Consider the following 20,479-nt stretch of genomic DNA (forward strand, 5'->3'; position numbering starts at 1 on the left):
TCCCCAGAGCCCGAGGAGCAGTATGACAAGCTCCGCGAAGCCCGTAGCAAGCTCCTCCAGCTTTCCTGGTGTTGATACGACCTCAGGGGCATCCTGAACACCCATTGATGCCAAGTGGTGGTGAGCGTGAGGCCGCGAGCCTTAGCTGCAAGCCTGGCCAGGCTGCCAGGGCTGCCATATAAGCTCGTCCACCGACCTCCCCCTCCAACTCTTTACCACCCCACCACCGAAGCTCTATACAAACTTTTGACAGGCCCCAACGGCACCCATTTGGCTCTTGTCGGAGCGAAGCAAAGTTCTGCACATGAGCGACCTTCCTCACACAAGTAAGTCGACCCTCTACTCCGCTCTAAGTCTCTTCGTGCAGTCTCTGACAATCTCATCAGGAACGGCGGGCGAACGCAAGGCTTTCCGAGCCTAATACGTGCACTCATGGACGGTTGCGCGCTACATCGTCGATGGTGGCGTCCCTAGTAAGTCACACACTCACACTCTTTGCCTGCTTGAGCGCTGTACTATCTTCGCGCTCTGTATTGTGGGTCGCGCGATTATAACCATCCGGCCCCAAGTCGCTGCGAGGCGCCATGAACCCCGCCTTTGGCAACGTCTTGCTCTCTCCCCTCCAGTACTCTGTCAATATCTTTTGTGTAACCTTGCTCCATCTCTTGCATACTAACATACTACTCAGTACTCAGGACAATCGTGGCTGGTAGTAACCGAGCCGGATGCCACAGTCACAAGGAATGTCACCGGTGTCGGCCTTGATCACCACATCTATCGAGGTCGACACCAAGCTTCGCGAGATGACTGCTCTCTGCGCTCGCCAGCGGAGGATCTCGTTGGTCCGTTGTCTTGCCCAACGAGATCCTCAAGATGATCCTCATGAACATCGTCATCTTCTCCTCGGTCTCGCCACCGGGCATGCCCAGGCCGTCGCCCTCGAGGTCTTCTACGAGAACAACTACTTCGACTTCGCCTCAAAGACATCATTCCGGGCGCCGCTCGAGGTGTGTACTGCGTCAGCAATCTCCGCACTGGAACTTACTAACATCAAATAGGCTGCAGAGTCGCTCTGTATGAACGGTTGCGAATTGCACCCGTTACGTTCATGGACGCAGACTATGTCGACAGCCCTTGCCGTACTTTTGTCAAGTCAATTGACTCACATCTTTGGCCCTCCCCTCCTTTGACTCACGTCTTTGGCCTGTCCTTCGTCACGACCCCCTTGCTGAGATCGAGTTCAGATACCGCTTGAAAGAGGCACTGAAGTACTTAATCATCGTTCCCCGTACATCCATCGTCCTCTACACGGTCTCGCCTCCGGACAGTGCATGTGGTCCCGCGCCCGTCCAGAACAGCGACTAGATGGAAAACGGCCGCTGGTATCATGGCTTCCGGAGAGGGCTCTACATGTGCCCGTGTGACGAGCCCAAGAACGACCGCATGGAAATTAACTACTAATTCTTTGCCGTCGCACGGAGAGTGCAGCTGCACCAGGCGCCGAACGCGAATGTCAAGCTTCCGGAGACCGTCATTGCAAGTGTTGAGTGCTACGATTTGGCTTTGTTTCGACTTACACACCCTCCGTATGCATGGAATGCTACGGCTGAATGACTCGCTATCAAGAAGTTCGATACCAGAAGAGAACTCGAGATGGCGAGTCGTCACACCAAAAACGAGAGCAATGGCTCCTATGCCCCGGCGGGCTTCCTAAGCCCCAAGGTAAGTACCCTATCTCAGCTCTTCCTTATGCGACATTGCTAATCTTCTCATAAAGGATATGAGTATGGCATGGTACCGTCACTCAACCTCCTTCGATGGCTCTGTTCTACAGGCCCCCATCACAATCATGAAAGCCGCATTGGCTCTCATTTGATGAATGATGACCGCCGCAACGTCTCAAACCCCACGGTATAGGTGGCGGCCACATGCGTGGAGGCACCGGCGCTGTACCCTTCAGGGCTGGAGACTGGAAATCCGGCGAGAACGACTGCGGTCAATCACTCCGACGTCTTGGCCAAGCCCATGGACGCCCGCGCGGACGTTCACGCCTTCCTGTCGGAGCGCAGCAAGGTTCTCGATCTCCGCATGAGCGGTCTTCCCCATGACACAACGCAGTCAGAACTAGAGGGCTGGTTCACCCGATTCGGCGGACGCCGTATTGCTTTCTGGACCCGCAAACAGCAAGTCGCCTTCCCTTAGCAATGGGGGTTGGTGCACCGACAACACACAATGCGGCCTCATCACGCTCCTGATGACCTCCGCGAGAGCTTCCTGCATCATGTAGGCTGCTGTTACGATCTACCATCGCCCTGGAAGTGTGGCGAGAACGACTGCGGTTACCACAACTTCGCAAAGAACACTACCTGTCTCCGCTGTAGTGCGAGCCGCGCAGGTGCAGCTGTTGTGGCCGACTCAGCATTCCCTTCACCGATGGACACTCAGTCTGGGTATGGCGGTATGCACTCGACGAGACCTGATGCCAGCCCAAGCTTACACTAAAGCAGATCTAGCCAGTGAGTTCGGCACCGTTCGCAACATCGTTCACGTCGACACCCTCCATGATGCCATGCGCTTGATCTTCCGCATCGAGTTCGATTCCATCGGTGCCGCCCAGTGCGCTATCTGCAGAGGTGGAGGTACGGACTCACTAGATGCCTCATACGCATCTCAAGAAGAGAACACATCGAGTTCATCCGCCGCACCCATGTACATGGCTTCGGCGCCGATGTAAGCACCTCACTTCCAACACTTCTGTGCAATCTTGCTAACCTTCTCACAGCGCTCATACTACTGGGCCACTGCCAACGTTACGAACGCCAAGTACCATCAAGGACGTCCCAAGTTATTCGGTTGGGGGCGACTGGGTAGGGCGAGGCCGGGGCCCTTATCCACCAACGGTATTGAACGCGTTGCGCAGAGTTGTCCGTTCGTAAAAGCTTCTAGCTTGGGTCTTCGTGGGAAATCGTAAGACGCTGGCATCATTCGGCGCGGTGACGGAGACCGTTGGCAACCCTCATATGGGATCAAGTTCGCAACGCCGGCTCCATCCGTGGACGTCGTAGAGCGCTTGAGCAACTTCTACAACGAACACATCGGACCCAAGAACCTCGAGTTCGCTTTCGTCACACTAGACTCGTGGGACCAGTGTGTTTGTTGTGGAAGGATCGCTCGCGCCTATGCCGTCCACGGAACATATGAGCATGGCACCGCAGCGGTACGTACAAGCACCATCCTATCCGAACCGCACATGAGGCATGAGCTAACTTTGCTAGGCTTTGGCCAGAGTATGTCGCCTGCGACCCGATGCAGAATACTGCCGTCGGGCTCAGGACCGAGTGCCGTATGGAGTGTTCTGTGTTGGGTTGGCACGGCGCCTCTGACGAGGACGAGGACAAAGACATCAACTGTGCTGGCCGCTTGGACAGCATCGTCACCGCCCCCGCACAAGAGAAGTGCATCTGCGAAAACGTCATGTGTTCGGCATGGCAGATCCGCATGTTTGTCAACGCACCCAAGAAGAAGGCTGCCAAGGGGGCGAAAATGAAGGCGAAGATCAACACTCACAGAGCGATCGCCTACCCCGGAGGATGCCTCCGACTCTGAAGAGGAGAGATCGGGAAGATTTGGGTGTATGGATGGTAAAGGGTGGTAAATGTTGTCGGAACCCCCGGAGCGGTGTGTTGGAAGTTTGTGGATGGGCTTTGGAAACAGATTTGGCGATGGGATGCGAGCGACATCTTGGTTCAGAGTTGAGATTCAAATGCGCAATAAGTTCTCCAATCTCCAATAAACCACATGTCTCCATTAGCCCGTGGGCCTCATGCATAGCGTCGTGAGCGAATGAGTGTGGCCTCCCTCGCAGCGAGCGGTACGTAACCCTCCTCTTGGTCGTCGGATATTTGCTGACATTTGCGTGCTCTGACCCGTACCAGAACATGGTCGCTGTCGATAGCGATGGTACTGAAGTACTGTGCAGACGCCAGATTGTCCGTGAGGATGGCAAGAGATGAACCGCGGCTGTACGTCGACGGTGGCTGGGGTGGAAGATGGCGACCCACATTCGCTTCCGCGCGTCATCCTTCCCGGACTTTCGACCGCACGTCTTCGCTCCTTCTTCGCAAACTTCATCGAGGAATCCGCCAACTCGTTTTCCATTATTCCATAATAACGGTCTGTCATCGTTCATCTCGCTGGCGATAGAAAGAGCTAGGGAGATACTTTCGCAGCATGCAACGTGGAAAGCTGTGCGCCATGGTCTTCAGAGTTCCGTCGTGAGGGCGTCGAATGCCTTGGAAGACGTCCTATGAACAGCACAACGCTGCGCGAACTATTCGTATTTCATCTCGGCATGCTCATGCATATTGCAACCATGGATGTGCGTAACCCCGGTGCTATTCCCATCGTCGCTCCGAGCTCATGAGGACATTCAGCCTCAAGACATCGCTTCCGAAGGCCGGATCTTGACCATCTGACGAGAGTATGGCCGGCTTCGCTATGCCCATCACCAAACGGGCCTATCTTGGTTGGCTCGTGTCATGATAAACATGTTCTGAGGCTGTCCATCGTTCCAAATGTCGCATCGATTATGCGGCTCATTGGCCTCTTGCCGACGACCCTCAGCACGGACGGCTTGATACTTGACCGCTGAGGATGGGTAGAGAGAATAGCCTTTTTCCGTTGTGCAAGATTTACGGGAGACATGTCGCGCGGCCCTGTCCTTCAACTCCAATGTCATGAGGCTTGTGCCCTTGTTGTGTGCTGCTGGGCGTCTCTCAAGCTTGAGGCTGTCCGTAGTCGACGGTGTACCACGCGCCATTCAAGCGAATCGGTCGCGATTCGTTGATCACATTCCCAAGCTACAGTGTGCATGCGGGAGAAAGCATATAAGCCGCTTGAATGTCGCTGTAGCTCGTCGCCGGTATCTGTCACGTTTGGAGCCTTCGCCGCCGGTTCGTCGAGCTGCCCTACATCCAAGGAATGCCTCTTCTTTCTCACTTTTGTCTGGCCCATTGCTGCCCTCGCATTCAATATGGAGCCCACCCAAGCCTTGTGTCTGGCCTACTATCAGGGCGCGTCGGTGGTACCGGTCGATTCGGGGGCGCTTTGCGGCTTTGTAGGAGGGTGTGTGCGAGGAGGGCGGCGATTCGAGGTGGTCGTACGGAGTGCCCGAAGTTTGTCTTGGATCACTTCATCCTTTGTCAGTCGCTCTTGGATCTCCAGTATGGGCTTCAGACCTGGTGTATCCAAGTCGTCGTCTTGGGGTAGCAAAAGTCTTCAAGCTCGTTCTCAACGCCGCGGAGGGGCCCCGCCACCACAGGAGTGAGCAAGTCGGCCATGGGCTTAGCGCATTGCTACTGTTGGCTGTCGGAAAGCCAATCGTCTGTCAATGATCGGTAAAGGTCGCGCAGTAGCTTGCCATGCCGTCGGTCGGCTTCGCCTTGGGGTGAGTGAGCTCTCCGTCAGGGGTGAGGGGATCTTAGCCACGCCTTCGAAGAGATGTCGCGCGACCCTGCCTATTATCGAGGATGCCCTGATGTCAGAGAAGCTCGCAGGAAGCCTCTCTCGTCGGCCTGGGGGTTGAGGGGCTCGTGGCGCGAAGTCGTGGGTTGTTGCCGTGTAAAGACCTTGAACAAGCCTGCCGTCGCTGGGCATAACGCCTTTTGAATAAGCGGTCGCAATAGAGGTTTTCGCTCTTGAAAAGGTACTGGTCAAGGTTTGGCGAGTAGCTGCATTCTCATGATTGCGTTTTGGTTGTGTGTGGTGAAGCTGAAGCGGCCGTCGGTGGAGGGAGACGAAGCACGATATCAGCCCCGCCACGATGCAGCCCGCGCTTCATCAACGCTGAGGAGACGCGTTCATCATAGAGTAACTGGAGACTCGTTGTGTACGAAGAGGCCACATCCCAGAATCTGCCCAAACACAGCTAGGTGTCACGCCTTACACGATCAAAGAAGACCTTCGTTGCCGAAACTACTGGCCTTCTGCGGAGCGGCTAGAATAAGAGTTCTACGATTTGGCTACGTCCGAATAACGCCCATCGGGATAGCATGTGTGCGTCCAGCCCTTGTACAGTGCCAAAATACATGCAACGCGTCCCTTCGTAGTGTGCGCTTTACACATGAAGGATCGTCTCATATGATAGCAAGTATGGACACCAAGCAGTAGGTGTTCAAGGCATGGGATGTCTTGCTCTGATCGCGTGTAGCTGCTACATGCTAGATACATGCTGCTCGTTGGCTCAAGAGCCTCCTACGTGGACTCATAATATCCCCTTGGCTCATCATCCTGGCGCCGCTGCCCTCCTCCCATTACTGCTCAAGATGTCCTCGCCTTTCCTGCCGCCTCCGTCTACGTATTTCAGGGACCGTGTATTCCCCTGGCCTCCCCACTGCTCCCCTGTCGCCTTGCCTCGCACCCTTCGTAGCTCTCTTGTGCTGGCTTCGATTCGAAGTAGGTCGTAGGTTGGCAGTCTAGAATTGGACGCTGTCCTAGTAGGTCGCCGTAGGATGTTCATAAGACTGTTGTTAGCGAAGGATACCCTGAACAGGACTGGTCAGTACACGTACCCGGGGTGCTACGTTAAGGATACCAATAACCTTCGGTGGTGTCTCATCATACCCTGCTTACCCTCGCGGTCAATAGGAGTCGCAGAATCCCAGCAGAATCTCGGCGCTAGTTGGTCACCCAAATGGTCAACAGTGCTTCACGCAGACAATAGAGGTGCTGCACTACCCAGAACTGTTTCCAATTGCCTGAGCTGGGTGCCACATGGCCATTGAACAATAGTATCACCTCCTTGAGCCTCACTAAGGGGCGGTCGTCAAGTACAGGTCACCGTCGCTCGCGTCTTGACGAGGGCGCTGGGGACTGAGGGCGCCGACTATATAAACAAGCGACTTTTGGGATCCCTCTTCTGCCCTTTGGCAATCACATCCTTCTGCCCCCGTAAGAAAGTTTCGAACTTTCTTCACAACCGTCTTCTCTCCTCGCTCAACAGCAACAACAACTACAACAACATCAGCGACTTTCGGCGACCCCCCACCATCCTCCACCACCAAGACCGGAATACCACCGGCAACTTCAAGACCATGTGGCGGTGTTTCTCGCAGGTTGGGCCTGAGGCCGATGGAGAGGAGGTCCCTCCCCCCGCGAACGCCGGCTTCGCGGTCAACGGACAGTTGCCGCCTGGTTGGGCCCCGCCGGCGCCGCCTATCCCAGTAGGTGGTTTCCCTCCGGTTCTGGCGCCGCCACCGCCACCACCACCACCAGGTGGCCCTCCTCCTCCTCCTCCCCCTCGGGTCTTTACCCAGTGGGAGTTGCACGGGATTCGGGGCATGGCGCTCCACCACTTCGTCAACTCCCTCTCCGACGCCGACGAGATGCGCTGGCGAGCCCTGCAGTACAACTGAGGACGACATGGCGGCGGACGACGACGACATGACTGGCGCTGCATGGTCTCCTGGGTTCTCTTTTGGGGAAGGGTTTGTAGGGTTTGGGCTGAGGTTGGAGTTTCCTGGCGTCCTTTTTGGCATGGTGTGGCCGTATTTAAACGTCAATGAAGTCGCCTGGCTGCCTGGTTCTATGCAGCAGCGTCTTCCCGCTCACATTGTATTCTGCAAACCTCTTTTGTGATATATGCATTCACTGTGATATGTATCTACTAAACTAAACTCTATCCCTTTCACTCAAGCACCCCCCTCCCCCTTAGCATACTCATCCTGCATCCTCTCCTCATACTCTCTCCCCTTTATTTTAGCGTCCTCCTCTTCCGTCACATCTTGAATCCGCTTCGCATCCGCATGTCTGTGATCCTCAATCTGTCTTCCCGTAGCATCCGTCTCGAATCGCTCAACACGCGGCGCTTCACCTGGAGCTTGATGTGTACGCTCGACGCGGGTGCCACTGGGGTCTGTGAAGGTGTGCTCGGATTTCGAGGTTGTTTGGCCGTTGATGGTTGTGCTGGATGAGGAGGTGCTGAAGGATTGGAAGGTTGAGCTGGACATTTTGGGGGTTGGTGGGCTGGGTGTGTGGTATGGGTCGGATGGTTGTATGAATCTGGGACGGTAGGTAATTTGGAGTGGTTTTTCAGAAGTGTTTAAGGTATGAGGATGTTGGGTTGTTAAACCTATTCGTGGCCCGAGGTCGTGTGTTACGCGTTGTGATCTCATGCGATGACGTCATGGAGCCCGGCGCCGAACAAATCACGTAAGCGGGGTTGCGAAGATCTTTAGAGCTCGTGTACACCAACTGATATATCCATGCACGGCCATATATTTTGACCTTAGCTCTACAACAATTGTGCAATGATGAGGACCTCGGGAGCCTTAGACGTCTTCCGCGAGGGCCTGAGGCTCGCTTAGCCGCGCTGCTTCGGTAGCGTCTACGCCAGACGGCCAGCTACACTCGAGAACACTCACACAGGTATACCATACCAGCTCGCGCTCAAGTTATAAGTACAAAGCGCGGTGAGCTTGGGTAGGTTGAAAAGGTAGGATGGCAAATAAACTGACGAGCCTTGTTGCTTACTCGAGTGTTTCTTGTAGAGGTCCTCCAAGCCACCAGCTGCGCCGTTTGCTTCCGTGGCTATCTATTGGCTCACTCAACGGTGCTTGTTTTCAGCTGCGCAGTTCCCCTCATGAGGCTGAAGCCTAGAACACTGTTGGGATATCATCTCGCTGTTTGCGCACTTTTGCAAATGCTTCCTTTTACCTCGCAACAACCAGTGCCCAGGCGGTATCTCATCCTGCGTCTTCGATATGAACAATTCACACACCAACTTTACGCAATACCATACCTGGAAAGCCGAGCCTTTAACTCGGGGAACCTTTTCAATCCTATACACATGTGTCCTTACTCTGGTCCTATGTGTCTGGACGGCGATCCACTTGAACATTCCAGAATACGGCAAAGCAGCGGATCAATTCTGGAGGAAAACAGGCTGGGTCATCATAGCTCTGTTCGCACCGGAAATGGTAGTAACCCGATTCCAACACTCGCAGTACCGTCGCTAATACCGTAACAATAATAGGTCGTTGTAACAGCATATTGCCAGTACAAGGAGGCTACGAAACTCGGCATATACATGCGCGACCAGCTGGGCCAAGAGCCTCCTCCCAAGGTCCTCAACAGACTACGTAAGAAATTACGAAACGTTGCTCGGCATCTTTTCTCAAAGGAACGGCAGCACGAACCTATTTCGGAAAGCAAACGACCTCCGCATGCTTGGACTGATACACATTCATTGTTTGCCATTATGGGTGGATTTGTAATTGATCTCGGCGACAAAGATATACGTATATCTGACCACGCAACCAGGCTGGCCCTCTCAGTCCACAGCATCAAGTTCATTGCAAAGTACGCACCTGAAACCTTTTCAAGGATATCTCAATCCGCCATTCAAGACAAGAGCAAAGCAAATACCGTGGTGAAATTCTTGGCCTGCTTCCAAGCTTCTTGGTTCTGCGCCCAATGCATTAATCGAGCCGCAGGGGGGTTGTCAGTTTCGCTCCTGGAATTGAATACAGCGGTACATACTGTATGCGCTCTGACCCTGTACCTGTTTCTATGGTGGGACAAGCCGCTGGACGTAGAAGAGGGTATCGTTCTTCAAGGTGAGGACCTTGACCGTCTAGCGGCTTTCCTGGCGATGGCGAATCGATTTCCCCATGCCCGCTTGCGAGTTGCAAAACCCAGCCGTCACAGTGGTATTAATGCGGGGCTGAGTCAAGACCAGATATCAACAATCTCTCTTGATAGTCCTCAAGATACTTCTTTAGCTGGTATGACACTGGAGCACTTCGGCGAATTTGACATGCTTGCCTACCATAGCAGACAGGACATCGGGGTTTCGGAACTATGTCTTACCCTCGCATTCGAAGCAGCCAACAAATTCGAATTCTCTGGAGTACATAAAGAAATCAAACCAAAGCTATACGACATTCTCAACAACTGCCAAGTGGGTTTTCAAGGTTACAGCCGTATCATCTATCTGAATAGAGTACAAAATCGGCCTACTTGGGAGCAGCTCGGACCCAAGAAAGTTCACGGAGAAGTTCACCAGATGGAATCTGAACGCAACATCTTGACAAGCGTTCTAACTTACAGCTCTATCTTGGCAAGTCTGTTCTACGGTGGGGCTCATCTGCTGGCGTGGGACCGCGCGTTTCGAACACCCACTGAACAGATACTTTGGAGGATATCGGGAATAACAATTGGTGTGTTCGGCTTTGTTTCCATGGTCGGAGCGTCTCTCGTAAGCACGATGGAGGCTCGATGGTATTCGATCACAGATGAGCTTGGGCCGCGCAGGAGGGCGGGGCCTTTTGACAGACCGGAGGCGACTTCAGAGGACGACCACGACTGCCCTTCAATAAGAGAACTGGAACTACGCCGCAAAAGACAAAGGAAAACCCACTTGAAGGAGTCTTTGGGCCGGGGATTGTTTGTTGGATTCGACGCATTAAGTACACTGCTGCTCTGTTTGGCATTGCTGTTTTACATGTTGTGTCGGATTTTCATCATTGTCGAATGTTTCATAGACCTTTTCCATCTTCCGGACTCAGCATTTATCGTTCCAATGTGGTCACTATACTTTCCACATTTGTCCTAGCAGCACTGGTCGAGCTCCAAACGGCGAATGTAGCGCTTGTACACTACTCGCGTCATCTTCACCTCCAGCATTGTGTGTGTTTGGCAGTAGAGCAAGAAGACGGAGTTAGTACGTAGGAGTATCAACGCGGTATATGTCATCGCATACTTATTAGCAATTTCATGAAGCAGATAGGCTATGCAAAACACGTTCTTATCAACAGCAAGAGTCAGGATCGCGCCGTGATTGAATCAATCGAGGAGTAGTGGGGGAACCACGGTTCTTGCCTTATGATCGCCGGCTAATTGCGCGACACCCCTGCAAGGCTCGGCCACGCTACGCCCCTGACAGCGGCGGCATCGCAGAGCGCCAGGCACCTGTCCTCGATCGTTCCACCACCAGCCCACCATGCTGCTGTCCAGTATCGCGCTGCTGGCCGGCCTTCTGTCTTCGGCCCATGCTGCAGAAATTCCCAGAGTACTCGACTGCGACTTAGATGGACGAGGAAAAGTGCCTGAAGAGTGCGAGGCGCCCATTGCACCGGTCGCAGCCGTGGTACCCGGATCGTCCTACATCGCGAAGATAGAATGCAAGGACTGCCCTTATGAGGACCCCGAAGATCACGAGGTTGTAACTGGTGATCATGTGCTTGTATGTATAAGTGCCGAGCATAAGTTCAACACGTGCCTAAAGAGCGGTGCTAACCACGCTGAGCGCTATAGCTTCTCAACGTTACCCTCACGCATGATAATCGCACAGTCCTTCTCAACGATCGCCCGCTATATCCCCTACCGACTATACCTACGCCCTCCACCTTCCTTGTCACGCGATACCGCCAGAACCTATCCCATGCGGAACTTGACTGGGGTCTAAAATCTGAAGATCCGTACTGTCGAGAAAGTGATAAAGGACGATGGTGCCACGATGTACCTTTGACACCTGCCCCGCGCATGTACATCGATTACCTATACATCACAAACCCGAGCGATAACCACGAAGGCGACGACGCGGATGCAGAGTACTGGAGCGTTGCGCTGGACGTGATTGGGAAGTCGCGCTACCCCAGCGACCCACTCTGGAAGTTTGACAGCCCAGAGCAAAAGATGCTGTGGATGCGCGTCAAAGGAACACCTTTGAAGAGAGGCGATAAAGGTGGGCCAGCCAAGGTCGCTGACCCTTTCGGCCAGTCTACCACAGACGACCAGATCTACGAGTACCAGATCGTCGATGTGCGCCTAGTAGCTCGAGCCTACACCTTTCCTCTCAAGAAATCTTTGACGATTTGGGGTACAATAGGCCACTTCCTCGGCAGCGACGTCTGGGAACTAGAGGGAAGTCGCTTTCTCTACCGCAAAGAAGAATGGGGTTACTATGGCAAGAAAGGAACGCTTCGCGACATGTTTGGCGAATTCGTTCACTGGGAATGGTGGGGCTTATTCTGGGTCATATTAAGCAGCGTCATTGGCGGTTTGCTCACCATCTTTCTTCTATGGAAGGTATACTGGTGGGTCGTTGCACAGCGCGAGCTCATGAAGTGGGACGGCATGGAGGATGTCTGGGAGAACATGAGGAGGGAGAGAGTAGCTGAAGAAGAAGGTGCACTGCTGAATGCTCACGGCTCGTACCGCGATGATCCGGACGAAGGCAGCTCCTCGAGACCACCGGCGTATGAAGATGCGTTGAAGCCATTGCCGAGCAAACCGCTGCCTGAGAAGCCTTTACCGGAGGTTCCGTTGATCGACGCTTGAGGAATTGGATGTATGAACGCCATTTTCTTGATATTTACTTACGAATATCCCATCTTTTTACCATTTACCGTCTTCATCACTTCTCCCATCTTTCTAACCTTGTCAATCTCTACGTTCCTGAAACTGGTCGGACGAACGACTGTCTCTCTCGCAGTACTTTACAAGCACATTTGAATCGGCCGCACTGTGCACTTTGAAGTCTACGCAGATCAGCAGTCAACAGTTACTAAGCAGCACATTATGTTGGGTCGCACAGCATCGCGCTGTGGTGGTTCTTGTATGAGATCGCCGCCAAGAATTGCAAAGAACGCTCGGCCCAGTCGCAGCTCATCGTAGAAGCGGTACGTGTCGGCGAACACAAACATCAGTCAAACATCAACGATCCCGCGATAACCGAGATCTTGGCTTCAAGATTTGAGGTTTTGTTGCACGAGTCAGGACCATGCCGTCATCCGCCGAAGACACGCCTTCGCAACGAAAATTGCGGGGGCCTTGAAGCGGAGCAATAGATAGCGGCCGCTGAGGATACAAAAGGAGGGAGCTTGTAATCTATAGGGCTTACAGTTGAATCCTTCGACATCGAAAGAGCGATATAGCATCACGTGCAATCATGGTTAAGATCGCAGTCGCAGGCGGCACCGGAAGTATGCTTCCTTCCCTTCCACAGATGTCTGCCCCGCCTCTTTTGAAACAACAGACGGTTCTCATACGCTGCTATAGATCTGAATCTATCACTCTTTACTAACACTCTCCAAAGACGTCGCAACCAACCTACTTAAGTCGACAATCGCCTCCGGCAAGCACGACATCACGATCTTCACGCGATCAGCCCCATCTAAACCCCACCCATCCCCCAAAGTCACCTACAAGCAAGTCGACTACACCGACCTCAATGGCCTAACCACCGCCCTCCAGGGTTTTCACACCCTCCTATCCTTCTTCGTCGTCCATCTCGACATCGACAACACAGCCCAGAAGAACCTAATCCACGCCGCCATCGCAGCAGGCGTCTCCCGCTTCGCACCCAGCGAATGGGGCATCGCAAATTACGCCGGCGTTCCCAGCTACGACAACAAAGACTACATCCGGAAGTACCTTGAAGACCTGGACGCCAAGGGTGAATTGGGATCTATGCAGTACTGCCTCTTCCAACCCTCCATCTTTATGGACTACTTCGCGCATCCCTACCCGCTAGAACGCGATCTCTACACCTGGCCTTTCTTCCTCGACTTTGAAAACCGGCGTGCTATGGTTCTGGATGATGGGAACCAACCCATCGTCATCACTGCTATCCAAGACGACGGTGAGATACTCGCTCGCGCCCTCAATGACACGCGTCCGTGGCCGAAGATCGGTGGTATCAGAGGTTGTCGTACTTCCATCAACGAGCTTCTTGCTCTAGGCAAGAAGATCAGAGGCGGAGACTGGCTTGTTGAGTATGTCAAGAGTGAGGATCTTGTCAAGGGAGAGTTGAAAGTGAGCTGGTTGCCATTGATTAGCCATCCTACTGTTACGGATGATGTGAGGGAGAGTTTTAGCAAGGCATTTGTCATTATGTTCTTTGAGGCGATTAAGAGGGGGGCTTGGGATGTTAGCGATGAGTTTAATCAGCGGTTCCCCGAGTACAAGTTTATGAGTGCGGAGGAGTATTTGAGTAAGGCTTGGGAGGGGAGACCTTAGATGGAGGCTTGATAAACACATGACGGGGTACATCAAGATGAGCAGAAATGATGGCGAATAAAAGCTTCGTTATTCGAATATCTACAAGAGAAAAAGAGCAAAGTATATACAACCGATCTCCATCTCACAGACCCTCCCCATCTACAAAAAATAACTCTTAATCTTGGGCAAAATCCCCGTCCAAGCCACCCCACTCGTAGGTTCCATATTGTAAATGTAATCAGCCCACCACGGCCCGGCTGCCCACCAGATACCTCCCAGCCAGACATCGCTATTCTCGCCCATATACTTCAATCCATCCTGCAACGCAGAAATACACTGCGCATTGTTTCCCCCCGCAAACTCGCCAATAACGCCCTGTTTCTTATTATCCTTGAGCCACTTTGTCGCAGCCTGGAGTCTCTCTTTGAAAATCGTCGTGCTGACGCAGGTGGCCGAGGTACCAGAGCCATCGGTATCAAGGTACTGATGCATTTGGTACACGAGTTTGTTCTGGGGGTCTTTCAGATTAACCATGCTGGCGCCGTTACCGGAGGAGATCCATGTCCAGGCGCCGGTCCAGCTGTTGCCTTCGGGGGTGATGTATTGCTTTGTGGCGCCTGCGGCACGAATGCCGTCGATGGCGGCTTGATTGAGGTCGAAGACGAGTTGTTGGTCCATGTCGTGGAACTCGTTGTTTGTGTCGAAAACGACGAGGTCGTTGTCCTTGTAGATGGCCGCAACGTTTTTCCACCAGGTTTTGAACGCGGAGGTGTCGGTGATGATGTTGCCGAGGAAGCGGCCGTAGTTGTGGGGTTGGATCATGGCGTAGGAGCCTTTGGAGGTTATGTGGTTTACTTGTTCTGTGAGGTTGCCGAGGTAGAGCGGGTCGAAGGCGCCGGTGAGGGAGTTGGGGGTCAGGCGCTCCATTACTGGAGGGTGTTAGGTTGTGGCTTTTGAGAAGTCGTGGGATATCGAAACTGTGTGACTTACGGAAATTCAGGCGGAACATGTTCATTCCTTCGTCCATGAACTTGTCGATGGTGTTCAAATCGTACCAGATGTATTCCTTTCCGTAGACACCTGTGAAGTTCTTCTCACCAAACTCGGCACCGGATTCGTTGATACCGAACCACTTCATTTTGCGAGAAGTTTGGCGTTTCTCAGCAGGAGCAGCGAAGGCGGTGCTGGCCAAAGCGGCCGCCGCCAAAAGAGTCTTGAAAAGCATCGTGTGGAGGATTGAAGAGTGCTTGTACAGTCCTACATTTCATCTGCTGGGCGAACATCACTCTTATACCGCGGATAGCTCGCATGGCAATGATCTAATGCCCCACAAATGGACGGGCTTCACCTTCCGTTTCTCCCAAGGCCATGAGTGGGCCTTCATCTGATGCCAATATGAAAGTACCGAATGTGGCATCATAGTTCTGAAGCTTGGAGGCCGCGGTGCCTGATATATTACTTGGCCATATTAAGGGAAGCTTCAATAACCGGGATCGTGGGTCATGCGCGGTGGCTTTGCGGGGACGCAGGGATTACGATTCGTGGGGAGGCTACAACGGCCTGTCGGCGAAGAAAAAAGCTAGGGTGAAAAGATCGCGCCAGCTGTTAAGGATTCTCAACATGCACAATAAGTAATCAGGTGTGTAGGTGAAACAATCGGTTACGCACGATAGTCCGCCAATGAATGTCATCGACAACCGGCATTGGCCCTTGCATGCCGAGGAAGCTTCGTTGCATAGTCGTCGCATATTAAACCTCCTTGATCTTTACCGCATTCGTGTTAGCTTCCCATCTGCCGGCTGTCTACCCACATGTGAGGTGAACTGACAGACTCCGTGTTGAGAGAGGGAAGGCGCGGGCGTACTAAGCATCATAGGGCAAACTCTTGGTTGAACGTGATGCGCGACAGCAAATCTGCTCACTGCGAGGGTTTCTTTATCGTCGCATCGAACGGTCTGCGGAATACGGTGCGAATCTCCGTTTTCCATGTGCAATCATGGTCATGAGGGGGTCTTTAACAGTCAAGCGTATAGACGAGGTTGACGCTGATCGCACCTGAAATCCTTCTCGCAGGGCTAGCTCACAGATGAACACTCGCTAATAGCAGAACTAGAAATCCGATCATCTCTCTGCCTGGTCATACATACGCTAAATTCCCATGCGAAAATAGCCATTCATGAAGATAAGTACTCCAGTTCGCTACCTGATAGGAAAAGAACAGCATACGTTGCCATTACCGTCTAACATTGCGTCGACCAGCGCTGGGGAAGATGTTTCTTGATGATGCAGCATAGTTGCTCCCAGCAATACTGCTGAAAGCGTTACGACTACTCCTGACGCCCGCTCGCTGCAGGTTCTCCCATTGAGGTTGGGCTCGGGCAGTTGGACGGCTTGAAACGATAGAAGGCATGATAGAGGGCACCTGACCGATGCGGGAATGACTTGGACGATATGCAGGCGGTACATTAACCGCTGCTTGGGAATTATTGGGCGCGTTTCTATTGTAAAATTCTCGGGTTTGAGAAGAACCATAGGCACTGTCGTTGGTATACGATGAGTGTCCCTCTTCCGGGCGTATGATGAAGCCACGCGAATTAAGATGACGTCTTTGATGCTGATGCGAGTATGGCGTTGGTGCTGGCTCAACCTCTCTGCGGCGGTAGTCCAACTTGATAGGCTCATTTCTAGAGTCGACGGGTGAATCGAAGAACGAGAGACCGTTTAGGCTGCGAGCTTCAACCCAGCCGGCCCGAGGTTGGTTCGTCCTTGATCTTCGTGACTGATAATCGTCGGAATGATCGGAACTATCCTGAGGTTCAGCGCGGCCGGGCGATTGGTAAACTCGGGTCTGGTCATGACCGTTTCGGAAATAGGGACTTACCACACTCTCGATCTGATGACCGGGATATTGTTGGCGCATCGGTGCTGGCGTGGTAGGGCCAAGGTCCGGCATATCGTAAGCTCGACTGGTGTATCCGTTAGTCTGGTGGTCGCTAGAAGGGTATTGGCGCGCATCAGCAGAGGTCGAAGATCCGTACGGCGACTGGTGCATGAACGGATGTCCAAGATGCAGAGACCCCCGGTAATCAACTCGATCTGCAAAGTCCTCATGTCGATAAGCAGGTGGTACTTGCCTATTCCTGCCATCGATACGATAATCCGTATTGGTCTGCTTGCGAGGATCTTTCAGACCTAGCTCCATCCCGTTGTCGCGCGACAAACCATCCATAAGCCGAATGTATGACGGCTCGGTAGGCAAATGGACGGGACGATGGTCACTGCTTTGCTTGTCCATCTTGACTGGAGACGATGCTCGGAATGTGAAGTCTGACAGGTTGTTTTGGAGGCCTACACTAGCAAGCAGCTGCGATCCTCGAACGTCAGAGGCCTGATGGGGCTGTTCTACGGGCAGCGCTCCCGACATGTAAGGTGTCTCGCCGCCGAAGTCATCGTGTGCTGGGTGACGATTGGCTTCAACGTCTTGCCAGTGTCCGTTATCATACATCTGTACGTCTGCATCATCTTCGAAGGAGCCATCTGCTGCAGACTTGGAGCGATCACTGGAGAACTTCTGTCGCAGACTGGGAAACATCTTGCGCATGGATTGCATCCTGGACATCGGCTTCGGTGGAGGTGGCATCGCATCTCGGCTGGAAGGATGGTCGATTTGCGTCTGGGCGGGAAGTGGTGAGTCGAGGCGTTGCCGCTTCATGGGTCGCGGGACAAAGGACCCGGAAGATGCTGTTCCCAATCGCCCAGTTGTATGAGCCGATCTACCGGCGGTATGGCTCGAGGCAGTCGTTCGCAGTTTACCGTTCGATTGTCCGATGCGCTCAGGTAGAGCTTCGTCGCTATCGAACGCGTGAGGATCAATGCCTTTGAAGTTGGGTACAGGCTCTAGTGCCATCGCAAAGCCGAGTTGGGCAAGTCGCTTCTGCATCCTCTCGTTTTGACTGGAGCGGTTAGCAATCGCCTTGTAGCATGGCATTGTTAGCCTACTCGACTAGCATAGGGACAAGCTTCAAGTAGTGGCGAATTGCTGACTTGTTCGCCAGAAATGTTGCGAGGTCCTTCGGTTTGACATTGCGAAGATGCGCAACTTCCTCATCGAGACCCTGAAGTCGCTCAACCTCGGCTTTCATGGCCTGGAATTGGTCTTTCTGCAGTCGTAGTCGCTCGTTCTCTTTTTGGAGTGTGACGACTATCGCGTGTTCCTTGGAAGCAAGATCCTGTGCACTAGCCAACTTCTTCTCTGTATCGGCCAAAGCTTCTTGAAGGGGCTTGCGGGTCGCATGAGTATTCTGGCAGTATCGAATAAGCGCAATATACTGGAACTGGTTGTTGTTAGCTGTTGTCATGACCTGTGAGCGACATGACGTACGCGCAGTGCCTCCATCTCTTTTCCGCTACCATCGAGGCGGATGGGAGGCGCGGTGAACCATGCGGGCGGAATCTGAGGATCGTATTCATCTTTGTTGAAGCCGCGTATCGAGAAGAGATCGCGCGGCTCACTGTCGCCTTTCTCCTTGATACAGACAGGGCAGGGAGACTTGGGTCGCTGTCCAGCTGTATGGAAAGGCGGTCCTGTCGTGGCTGTCAGCAGCTGCCTGATGTTCGGTCGCGCTTCACTTACCGCCGCCCTCCAAATGACTGCTGCAGAAGACATGACAACAACTGGCGAGGAACAGGCGCGTCACAAGGCGCTCTTTGGGGTTGATACCATCTGACAGGCCACGAACCGTCTCCTTGTGACCCTCGTAGACATCCGCGAAGGAGGCGCAACACACAGAACAGGCGTAGATGAAATTGAGGGGATCACCACCCAGCTCCGTTGGTCCCTTCTCGTACACGGCGTTCATAACTGCGATTGCAACGACGTGGAAAGAAGGACAGGAGTGACGCGTGGGTAGGAGGTGGGTGCAGTCGAAACATGGAAGTGACGGCGAGGCAGTCGCTTTCAACAGCGCCAAGACATCAACACACGTCGTGCTTTCCTTCCTGGACGCGGTGACGGACAATAAGGAACAACAAAGGATGCAAGGTGAAGAACCAACGCAAACGCACGGTGAGACACAAGGAGACATGAATCAGACATTCGGACACGTGCACTCCTCCTACAACACTCCCACGCGCTCATGACAAGGAGTGGAATAGAAGTTCACTGATGGCTACACGGAAAGCATGGAAGAAAAGCCTCCATATATACAGAAAACGGATTATCTTTCTCTACCTACCCAGACTCTCTTGCACTCTAAGCAAACGTCCGGCATGGGTATCTGTATCACATTAGCGTCATTCTTGCAAGGTCAGAGAAAAACACCTACGCTGTGCCATATGACTGCTCGTTCTCCAGCTCGTATCGCTTGTGTCCGCCAGCAAGGGTGGTGTGCAGTCCGCTCGGTAGCGGAGGCATGCCACCAGGACCCAGTACATCCTTTGCAAGTCCAGTGTTCTTCTCAAACGCGACAGCCAGTCCCTTGGCGCCTGCCTCTTGCGCAGCAACCAGTGACCTTGTACCTGCCTCGCCAATCAGCTCCTGCTTGGGTGCTGCTGCGCTTCCAACTTCGAGCAGAGCAACTGCGTCGGACTGGGTGACTGTTGAGAGCCTGGGGTATCGACGTCGCACGTCGCGCTTCCAGTATGGGTTCTCGGCAATATCGGCGGCAGGTAGGGTGACGGGGTCGTCGTAGGCGTTGGGGTCGAGACCGCCTGGGGGTGGGTTGCGGAATTGCGGGTTCATGGGGATACCCGTGGAGCGCTTGGGGTCGAGCGCGAAGAGCCTGTTGATCGCGGCATAGATTCCCGTGGGCTGGACGGTGTATTTCTACAGGTCTGCAGTTAGTACCCGTGTTCGCAGTGGTTGGTGGCCGAAGAGGGGCGGCATGGTAAAGGCATATCGAGATCGGTTCGGGCTGCGTACCGAAAAGACAGTAGTCTTCACATTCTTAGCGACAGACATCTTGAGGTGTTGGCCTTCCAGACAGGCTGCAAGGGTGTCAATGGGTCAATGGGCCGGTGCCGTGCTGTTGCGCGTTTGGGTTGACTATCGTGACGCTTGGTGATGTTCGCGAAGCTCGATGGATGCCAAGACGGCACTATCCGCTTTGATACTCGCGCCTTTTCATTCGTCAGGTTGTCGCGAACATCGTTGCCCATCCAGAACCGCGACTACGCTCGCACTCTCTCGCCTTGGCTCTGATCTCAATCACTCTTCGTAATGAAATGCCATACTGCAGTCATTGTACTCAAGTCGAACGCTTGTCCCGCGAGGTACTAGTGCGCTCAACGGTCAACATGACAAGCGATAAACTCGTCAGCGACACGTCTCGATTACTGGCCTCTGAATGCTGGGCCTATCGATGACTTGCCGAATCTGAGGAAGCATTCAGCTGGAGGCGCTGATAGTACATTACTTGCAGCTTCAACGTACATCACGACTTCCCATCCGCTAGCCGCAGTGAAGACATGGTCTGGCTGC

At 53.4% G+C, this 20,479-nt stretch overlaps 10 protein-coding genes across 10 annotated transcripts; 6 read left to right on the top strand and 4 right to left on the bottom strand.

Moving 5' to 3' along the window:
- Positions 1-743: 743 nt before the first annotated feature.
- Positions 744-2,202, top strand: BKA58DRAFT_437295 (uncharacterized protein; the record flags this gene model as incomplete). The annotated part of the gene is made up of 3 exons (XM_046173479.1): positions 744-1,007; positions 1,059-1,074; positions 1,961-2,202. The coding sequence occupies 3 exons, from the start codon at positions 744-746 to the stop codon at positions 2,200-2,202; spliced, it is 522 nt and encodes a 173-aa protein (XP_046027287.1).
- On the top strand, positions 1,797-3,606 carry BKA58DRAFT_454223 (uncharacterized protein; the record flags this gene model as incomplete). Its single annotated transcript, XM_046174504.1, has 5 exons — positions 1,797-2,458; positions 2,508-2,616; positions 2,783-2,924; positions 3,135-3,217; positions 3,276-3,606. Exons 1-5 carry the CDS (start codon positions 2,233-2,235, stop codon positions 3,604-3,606), a joined length of 891 nt encoding a protein of 296 aa, XP_046027288.1. The 5' UTR covers positions 1,797-2,232.
- Positions 3,607-7,091: 3,485 nt separating this feature from the next.
- BKA58DRAFT_399535 (uncharacterized protein) lies at positions 7,092-7,412 on the top strand (the record flags this gene model as incomplete). Its single annotated transcript, XM_046171551.1, has 1 exon — positions 7,092-7,412. One exon carries the CDS (start codon positions 7,092-7,094, stop codon positions 7,410-7,412), a length of 321 nt encoding a protein of 106 aa, XP_046027289.1.
- A 276-nt stretch (positions 7,413-7,688) lies between these two features.
- On the bottom strand, positions 7,689-8,006 carry BKA58DRAFT_437298 (uncharacterized protein; the record flags this gene model as incomplete). Its single annotated transcript, XM_046173480.1, has 1 exon — positions 7,689-8,006. One exon carries the CDS (start codon positions 8,004-8,006, stop codon positions 7,689-7,691), a length of 318 nt encoding a protein of 105 aa, XP_046027290.1.
- A 331-nt stretch (positions 8,007-8,337) lies between these two features.
- On the top strand, positions 8,338-10,847 carry BKA58DRAFT_119073 (uncharacterized protein). Its single transcript, XM_046164112.1, has 3 exons — positions 8,338-8,491; positions 8,547-8,975; positions 9,032-10,847. The coding sequence occupies exons 2-3, from the start codon at positions 8,760-8,762 to the stop codon at positions 10,610-10,612; spliced, it is 1,797 nt and encodes a 598-aa protein (XP_046027291.1). The 5' UTR covers positions 8,338-8,491; positions 8,547-8,759; the 3' UTR covers positions 10,613-10,847.
- An 83-nt stretch (positions 10,848-10,930) lies between these two features.
- Positions 10,931-12,444, top strand: BKA58DRAFT_119183 (uncharacterized protein). The gene is made up of 2 exons (XM_046164117.1): positions 10,931-11,242; positions 11,314-12,444. Exons 1-2 carry the CDS (start codon positions 11,000-11,002, stop codon positions 12,337-12,339), a joined length of 1,269 nt encoding a protein of 422 aa, XP_046027292.1. The 5' UTR covers positions 10,931-10,999; the 3' UTR covers positions 12,340-12,444.
- A 200-nt stretch (positions 12,445-12,644) lies between these two features.
- On the top strand, positions 12,645-14,090 carry BKA58DRAFT_119209 (uncharacterized protein). Its single transcript, XM_046164118.1, has 2 exons — positions 12,645-12,983; positions 13,097-14,090. The coding sequence occupies exons 1-2, from the start codon at positions 12,950-12,952 to the stop codon at positions 14,017-14,019; spliced, it is 957 nt and encodes a 318-aa protein (XP_046027293.1). The 5' UTR covers positions 12,645-12,949; the 3' UTR covers positions 14,020-14,090.
- BKA58DRAFT_119131 (glycoside hydrolase superfamily) lies at positions 14,090-15,496 on the bottom strand. The gene is made up of 2 exons (XM_046164114.1): positions 14,992-15,496; positions 14,090-14,930 (listed from the first exon to the last, which is right to left on the bottom strand). The coding sequence occupies exons 1-2, from the start codon at positions 15,224-15,226 to the stop codon at positions 14,161-14,163; spliced, it is 1,005 nt and encodes a 334-aa protein (XP_046027294.1). The 5' UTR covers positions 15,227-15,496; the 3' UTR covers positions 14,090-14,160.
- An 866-nt stretch (positions 15,497-16,362) lies between these two features.
- On the bottom strand, positions 16,363-19,168 carry BKA58DRAFT_119142 (uncharacterized protein). The gene is made up of 5 exons (XM_046164115.1): positions 18,635-19,168; positions 18,383-18,585; positions 18,001-18,335; positions 16,883-17,954; positions 16,363-16,805 (listed from the first exon to the last, which is right to left on the bottom strand). The coding sequence occupies exons 1-5, from the start codon at positions 19,083-19,085 to the stop codon at positions 16,737-16,739; spliced, it is 2,130 nt and encodes a 709-aa protein (XP_046027295.1). The 5' UTR covers positions 19,086-19,168; the 3' UTR covers positions 16,363-16,736.
- An 84-nt stretch (positions 19,169-19,252) lies between these two features.
- On the bottom strand, positions 19,253-19,960 carry BKA58DRAFT_437303 (uncharacterized protein; the record flags this gene model as incomplete). Its single annotated transcript, XM_046173481.1, has 3 exons — positions 19,253-19,277; positions 19,326-19,825; positions 19,922-19,960. The coding sequence occupies 3 exons, from the start codon at positions 19,958-19,960 to the stop codon at positions 19,253-19,255; spliced, it is 564 nt and encodes a 187-aa protein (XP_046027296.1).
- Positions 19,961-20,479: the final 519 nt, after the last annotated feature.

The sequence above is a fragment of the Alternaria rosae genome (genome assembly GCF_020736505.1).
Source record: "Alternaria rosae strain MPI-PUGE-AT-0040 chromosome Unknown BKA58scaffold_3, whole genome shotgun sequence".
In the NCBI taxonomy this organism is placed as follows: domain Eukaryota; kingdom Fungi; phylum Ascomycota; class Dothideomycetes; order Pleosporales; family Pleosporaceae; genus Alternaria; species Alternaria rosae.

Excerpts from the sequence above, each read along its gene's own strand:
- BKA58DRAFT_119142 (XM_046164115.1), bottom strand. The coding sequence starts at position 19,085 with ATGTCTCCTTGTGTCTCACCGTGCGTTTGCGTTGGTTCTTCACCTTGC. Across the intron at positions 18,336-18,382 it reads AAGAGATGGAGGCACTGCGC|TTCCAGTATATTGCGCTTAT; the intron begins GTACGTCATGTC and ends AACAACAACCAG. Across the intron at positions 17,955-18,000 it reads CTTGTCCCTATGCTAGTCGA|TCAAAACGAGAGGATGCAGA; the intron begins GTAGGCTAACAA and ends TAACCGCTCCAG.
- BKA58DRAFT_119073 (XM_046164112.1), top strand. The coding sequence starts at position 8,760 with ATGAACAATTCACACACCAACTTTACGCAATACCATACCTGGAAAGCC. Across the intron at positions 8,976-9,031 it reads CTCTGTTCGCACCGGAAATG|GTCGTTGTAACAGCATATTG; the intron begins GTAGTAACCCGA and ends TAACAATAATAG.
- BKA58DRAFT_119131 (XM_046164114.1), bottom strand. The coding sequence starts at position 15,226 with ATGCTTTTCAAGACTCTTTTGGCGGCGGCCGCTTTGGCCAGCACCGCC. Across the intron at positions 14,931-14,991 it reads CATGTTCCGCCTGAATTTCC|TAATGGAGCGCCTGACCCCC; the intron begins GTAAGTCACACA and ends AACACCCTCCAG.
- BKA58DRAFT_119183 (XM_046164117.1), top strand. The coding sequence starts at position 11,000 with ATGCTGCTGTCCAGTATCGCGCTGCTGGCCGGCCTTCTGTCTTCGGCC. Across the intron at positions 11,243-11,313 it reads TAACTGGTGATCATGTGCTT|CTTCTCAACGTTACCCTCAC; the intron begins GTATGTATAAGT and ends TGAGCGCTATAG.
- BKA58DRAFT_119209 (XM_046164118.1), top strand. The coding sequence starts at position 12,950 with ATGGTTAAGATCGCAGTCGCAGGCGGCACCGGAA. Across the intron at positions 12,984-13,096 it reads AGTCGCAGGCGGCACCGGAA|ACGTCGCAACCAACCTACTT; the intron begins GTATGCTTCCTT and ends CACTCTCCAAAG.